We start from the raw sequence: 6,971 nt of genomic DNA, 5'->3' as shown, positions 1-6,971 counted from the left end.
GAGCTGGGGCTTCTGGCTGATGAGAGCAGCTCACAGGTTTGCTTCTAACAGCAGCACCGTGTGCCTGTGGCACTGAGTCTCATCTGGGCAACTTTTAAAATTCTGGTTTTATTTTCAGATCTCTGTTGTTCTGTCTTGGTTTGCATTTGAATTTCTGATTAAAACATGTTTTTTTTATGAATCCTTCAGCTATTATGATACATCTCTGCTGAGTCGGGAAGGCACAGTAAAACTAATTAAATACCTCCCAAGAACTTTACTCTGCCATTTACAGAAACACATTAAACTATGAGGAATGGCTCTTTCAGAACCATTGCAAGGGGTGCACAACCAGCTGAATTTTCCCATGATGGACAGTCTGGTACCAGGGCAGGCAGGAGGGAGCAGCTCATGGGCAAAGGCCAGCACAGCATGGCACCCTGCTTGGCCGGTGGGAGAGGACGTGGACCTGCAGGGGCTGGTTTTGAGCAAAGATGCAGCGAGGGAAAGGGAAGATGTACACAGCAGAGAAAGGGGTGCTGTGCACGAGGGAAGGGGTGATGTACCCGAGGGAAGGGGTGCTGTACACGAGGGAAGGGGTGATGTACCCAAGGGAAGGGGTGATGTACCCGAGGGAAGGGGTGATGTACACGAGGGAAGGGGTGATGTACACGAGGGAAGGGGTGCTGTACCCGAGGGAAGGGGTGCTGTACACGAGGGAAGGGGTGATGTACCCGAGGGAAGGGGTGCTGTACACGAGGGAAGGGGTGCTGTACCCGAGGGAAGGGGTGATGTACCCGAGGGAAGGGGTGCTGTACACGAGGGAAGGGGTGCTGTACCCGAGGGAAGGGGTGATGTACACGAGGGAAGGGGTGATGTACCCAAGGGAAGGGGTGCTGTACCCGAGGGAAGGGGTGATGTACACGAGGGAAGGGGTGATGTACCCAAGGGAAGGGGTGATGTACCCGAGGGAAGGGGTGATGTACACGAGGGAAGGGGTGATGTACACGAGGGAAGGGGTGCTGTACCCGAGGGAAGGGGTGCTGTACACGAGGGAAGGGGTGATGTACCCGAGGGAAGGGGTGCTGTACACGAGGGAAGGGGTGATGTACCCGAGGGAAGGGGTGATGTACCCGAGGGAAGGGGTGATGTACCCGAGGGAAGGGGTGATGTACCCGAGGGAAGGGGTGATGTACCCAAGGGAAGGGGTGATGTACCCGAGGGAAGGGGTGCTGTGCTCGAGGGAAGGGGTGATGTACCCGAGGGAAGGGGTGATGTACCCGAGGGAAGGGGTGATGTACCCAAGGGAAGGGGTGATGTACACGAGGGAAGGGGTGCTGTACACGAGGGAAGGGGTGATGTACCCGAGGGAAGGGGTGCTGTACACGAGGGAAGGGGTGCTGTACACGAGGGAAGGGGTGATGTACCCAAGGGAAGGGGTGATGTACACGAGGGAAGGGGTGCTGTACCCGAGGGAAGGGGTGATGTACACGAGGGAAGGGGTGCTGTACACGAGGGAAGGGGTGATGTACCCGAGGGAAGGGGTGATGTACCCGAGGGAAGGGGTGCTGTGCTCGAGGGAAGGGGTGCTGTACACGAGGGAAGGGGTGATGTACACGAGGGAAGGGGTGATGTACACGAGGGAAGGGGTGCTGTACACGAGGGAAGGGGTGATGTACCCGAGGGAAGGGGTGATGTACCCGAGGGAAGGGGTGCTGTGCTCGAGGGAAGGGGTGATGTACCCGAGGGAAGGGGTGCTGTACACGAGGGAAGGGGTGCTGTACCCGAGGGAAGGGGTGCTGTACACGAGGGAAGGGGTGATGTACACGAGGGAAGGGGTGATGTACCCGAGGGAAGGGGTGCTGTACCCGAGGGAAGGGGTGATGTACCCGAGGGAAGGGGTGCTGTACACAGCCCAGGGTCACCGCCTGCTCAGCTCCAGCACAGGCACACACGGTGTGGGGCTCACAGCCTGTCCCTGCAGGGTGACAGCCCGATGCCAAGCTGGGCACAGCACTGCTCCACTCACCCCCTTCACCTGGGGCAGGGCATGTCCCAGGCTGCTCCCACCTGCTCCCACCAAGCCGCTTTGTCACTGCCACCAGGAACACTGGGAGGAGGATGAGCAAAGGGAAGCGAAGGGCCGACATGGAGGATCATGCTTGGAAGGGACATGGGATATAAAGGAGCAGTTCTGTGCAGAAATCTACTGTCACAGGGGGTAATGAATTAAATGAAGTGGAAAGCATGGCATGAACGGGAGATTTGCTGTAGTGACTAATGTAATTAACCTCTATTGAAATAATTAAGCCTCCTAATTTGTGCTGCATGAGGAGTACAACCGCAAGGGCAGGTGTGGGCAGCCCCCGCCACGCTGAGGGGCTTGGGATCTCCTCTGCTCTGTGGAGCTGCTTGGCTTAGCTGCAAATAAACCCCACAGGTTTAGGAAGAAAAAGTTGTGATCACAATTATCCCACAGACTGCTATGGCCCATTCCTCTTGGACTTGACCTGCCTCCTCATAAACTGACATTTTTTCTTCCTTCAGCAGAGGATTGCTTTATGCCAGTCAGAGAAGCAGGGTTTGTTGTCTCTAGTTATTAATTTACTTTTATTGACTGCAGTGCCTTTCCTGGTTTTATTACCCAATAGCTCACACCAGCAGAACAGCTTTTCTTTTAGGTTACACATAAACGTTTGACTTTCCCAGGCGGGCACCAAGGAGAGGCGAAACCACTGCGGCTCCTGCTGGGTGCATCTGCTGCTCTGGCCCCTGCTAACCCCAGGGACACCTCCCAGCAGACCGTGTCTCTCACAGCCCCGTCCAACCAGCAAAAATGCTGATCCCTTTTTCCCCCTTTTCACTGCTCAAGGCATATGATGAAAAAGCACAAGATTTAGATTGATTTTTTTTTTCTGTCCTAAAAATATGCTCTGAAACACTTCCATTGTCCATGTGCCGCTCCGTGTGATAAGGCACATTTTCCCTCTGTAGCAATTATTTTGAACACCACTATTAGGCTGACAGTGAAAATCCCAGAGCACCAGGGAAGGTTCTGGGGACATTAAACCACCAGGTTCCCTGCTGCTGATGGACACGTCCCGCTGTGGCGCAGCGCCCGGCCGGCCCCTGCTGCAGCCGGGACAGCAGGGAGCTGCACAGATTGTTTGGGGTTTTTTTGAGAAAACAGACAGCTGAAATGAGGCCTTCTCTCAAACAACTATTTGTGCTAAAGCTAAAAAATAAAAATAAAAGTAGCTCTGGTGCTTGGCTGGCAGTGAAGCCCAACAGAAGAAATTCCCTGCCTTGCCGGAGCTGTCGGGAATGGGCAATGCAAGGTGATGGCTCAGAGGGGCAGCCCAGCAGGGACAAGATGCCCGGGAGCTCCATCCCACTTCCCAGCACATTTAGGGATGTGCGGGACCCAGCTGGGAGCAGCAGCTCTGGGGCAGAGGATTAGCAGTGGGCCAGGGGCAGGGCAGGCTCTGGTGGTGGCCCAGTGCTGTGTGGGGCTGTGCCAAGGCTGGGTGACCATCAGGCTGCTGCCAAATTAACGAGAGGCAGCATCAATTCTAATTCACTGCATCCCTGTCAGCAGTGCTGAGTGACACACTGCTTTCTAAATTTGATTATAGCTATTTCATTGCTGAAGATAATTGGGGGACGTGTCACCAGTCTTACATCAAGTACAGCATGTATTTTGTCTTTCAGTCATATTTGCTTTAACTTCACAAAAGGATTAAATAAAGTTTACAGTGATATGCAACTGTTGTGAGAAGGTGAGAATTCAACTGAGAAAAAGAAAGATAAAAAAACCCCCACAAATAGGAAAAAAAATAGCTCAGCAGTGTCTTATCCTCCCCTTTCTCACTCTGGATGATTTTCCCAATTCTGCTCAAGACCACAGAGGAATTCCTAAGAAGAAGCTTAGGAGAAGTACCCCGGTCCATGTGTAGGAAGCAGAGGATGCACTGCAGCCCTGGGCACACGGGGCACAGGGCACTGTCCTGCTCCCACAGGCTGACAGACCCCCCTGCCCAACCCCTCTGCGGTGCAGGAGCTGACAGGGCCCAGGTGGGTTCCTCCGTGTCTCTGCTGTTCGCGCATCCCTGGCTACCAACACTTCCTGCTAGTGAGGTGCAGCTTGCAGGAGAAAACCTCTCCTGTGGAGGAGATGCTCACCTTTGAGACAGCACCCATTGCTCTGTTGTGCAGGCAGCATCTTCCCCCACCTCTTTTTGGTTCTTCTTTTTCTTCCAGTTCTGAAGCTGGGACAACTCTTTTCCACCAGGCAGTCTGTGTCTCGACAGGTGAAGGGGCAGAGCAGAGAGACCCAGGTACAGCAAAGCACTGGCCAGCAGTTCTTGGTCCTGCGCCTCCAGCAGCTGCTGAAGGACAAGGCAGGGGCATGGGGAGTTCCTGGTGGGTGCAGCGGAGTGCCAAGCCCAGCATCTCCATCTGCTGGCATTCAAAGCCCAGGACACTTTGTGGTCAGTAATTTGTGGGTCTGTGCTGCAGCACGAAGGTGTGAACAGCAGAAGGTGTGAGGAGTTGTCCCTCAGTCCTCCAGATTAACAGGTACAGCCTGCAAAAACACCCTTGGATGCTTCTCCAGAGCCCCCAGCTCTGCTTTTGAAAGAGGCAGAGCTGAAGATGTTAAAGGTTTGTACGTTTGTTTGGGGGTTCATTTCCCTGGAAGATTGACAGGCTCCCACAGAGTGTTTATATGAATCCATTGAGTCTCTACATTTAATTACACTTGACTGAGTACATTAACACAACCAGGAATTTTTAAGAGCTATCAGTTTTATTCTGTTTGACTCCAAACCTGACAATGTGAGCTGCTTTCCAGCATATCCTTTCCTCCAAGCCCTTTTCCCAGGTGTCTGAGGCATCTGAACCTGAGGAGACACCCCCCAACACCCCCCTCCAGCAAAACTACACCGCCAGTAGGAACACACCAATTCCAGCCCACAGGCCCCGTGGGGGATAATGCATGTGCTCTGAGTCATGGCAGGAAAGGCGAATTGTGAGGGAAGAAACACATCAACAAGACTGAAGTGGCTGAAAGACGAGCCCCATGCACGGGGTCAGCAGCACTTCCCTCTCTAAACCACTGGCTCCATCAGAAATGGCCTTTATTCAGAAATAGATGAATTTAATTCCCAGCTGCTCACGCAGAGCATGGGACAACACACAACTCCCCGCAGAGAGCCCAGATCACCTGCACACCCAGGGGGCCCCGGAGACAAGCACCCACCTACCACAAACACGGAGATACCTGGATTGGCTTAAAACTGAGTTTAGAGCAGGGTCTCACTAATTCGTATCCCAGCCAAGCCCTTGGATGCTGGAGACATTTAACCAACGTGGTTGTGCCTGTATAATTTGCTGCTCTCTGGCTCACTCACACCTATCATTTTCCCACAGTTTGTTACCAGTAAGCATTCACATATTTCCTTTCTGTAAGGGCAAAGCAGAGTGTTACTAACGTTTTGATTCCCTTCACAAACACCTCAGGCATTTACTGAATACAAACCTGAATAAGTAAGTGCCACCAAAAGCTGCAAAGCAGCATTTCCCAGGGAACACTGTGCAGGTGCTGCCACATTTGGAGCAGTTGTGCAGCATTAAACCCCGTCAATTGCACAGAAATAATGAAGCAGAGGAACACCAATGCACAATCGGAGACGTGAGTCCCAGTTCCCACGCTGGGACCGATCTGCCGGCACAGACCATCCTCACACAACGCTTGACAGTCGGTTTCTGCCAGAACTTGTGCTGACCCTGCAAGGTCTGGGCTCTTAACACGAGGCACAGGACATCAGCACACCCCTCCACAAAGTATCTCTGCTATAAGACACAACAGGATGGAACTGAAAAGATTCCACTGCCTCTGACCAGCTTTTTTGTTAAGATTTTTTAAAAATACCCTCCTACTTAACACGCACACAGCCCTGGCTGTGGAGCCCCTCGCTCTGCACAGGTGAGGAGGCTGTAGAGCACAGTGCTGGGAGCATTTATTGTTAACAACTCCTCCTGTGTGGAGGGCACACAGGAAATGCCAGGGATAAATACAAATTTTTCTGATGGTGAACAACAGACTGGCAGCCCACAATGAGCAGTCGGTTATTAGACACTGCAGGAGGAACTGCTCTGCCTGTTGGTCTGTATTTTTCATTCCCCTGCCTTGCAGGGTAAGTGTGGGTCCCTTAAGGTTTTCATGTGGGTCCTGAAGGCAGAACACTGCCACAGAAGGCAGCACACTTCCAACTTAAATGCATCTCTTTTGAGATAATTTTGTTTACTATCCAAAAATATAAACTATCCCAGGAAGCTGCTCTGGATGACTTTAAGGGGTTTTTTCCCTGTAAAGCAGGTTTCTTGGAAGGATTTCACTATGTGGATGAAAGACTGTTTATTCCACCTATTATTTGGAATTTATCCCTGTGCTTGCCCCGTGGAGAACTAGCAGATTTCCAAAAAGTGAACAGCTTAAATGCTACCGACAACACAAACGCAATAATCTAATTTCAATAAGCTGCCAATTCAAAAAATGAAGTGGCATGAAGTACAGCAGGAGGGGAGTCTGGCATCAGCAGGGTGGACAGGGAGATTTTCCTGTTAACTGGAGCCCTTCCCACAGCCTGGAGAGAGGTGGCATCTTGAGTTATTTTTAATCTGCTCAAACACATAATTTAAATGCTGTGAACTTTAGGTGAAACAGGAACATCTTATAAACATTAGAAAAACATGCAAAAGGCGGCTGCTGCAGGCGGATGAAACCATAATCTGGAGATTAACAGCACCTGAACTTTTGGGAAGCTGCAGTCAGAATGGCCATCGAGCAGCTTTTTCAGGCTGCACTGCCTTGTACCTTGTTTTCTGCTGCCTGAGCGGCCAAGTCAGGCTTTAAATGGGTGTTTAATCGGTTGCTAAATGGGGCAGTTTATTACCTTCCTGCAATTCTGCCTTTCACCTGCACTGCAGCA

The 6,971-nt window shown here is 51.7% G+C and overlaps 1 protein-coding gene across 1 annotated transcript; it reads right to left on the bottom strand.

Moving 5' to 3' along the window:
• Nucleotides 1–388: 388 nt before the first annotated feature.
• LOC136302620 (uncharacterized) lies at nucleotides 389–2,129 on the bottom strand. Its single transcript, XM_066206082.1, has 2 exons — nucleotides 2,050–2,129; nucleotides 389–1,883 (listed from the first exon to the last, which is right to left on the bottom strand). Exons 1-2 carry the CDS (start codon nucleotides 2,127–2,129, stop codon nucleotides 389–391), a joined length of 1,575 nt encoding a protein of 524 aa, XP_066062179.1.
• Between the last annotated feature and the right edge of the window lie 4,842 nt (nucleotides 2,130–6,971).

The sequence above is a fragment of the Chamaea fasciata genome, unplaced genomic scaffold (assembly GCF_029207755.1).
Source record: "Chamaea fasciata isolate MVZ Bird 193981 ecotype frontalis unplaced genomic scaffold, bChaFas1.0.hap1 SCAF_30, whole genome shotgun sequence".
Classification (NCBI taxonomy): Eukaryota; Metazoa; Chordata; class Aves; order Passeriformes; family Sylviidae; genus Chamaea; species Chamaea fasciata.
This window is presented reverse-complemented; position numbering and strand designations above follow the sequence as displayed.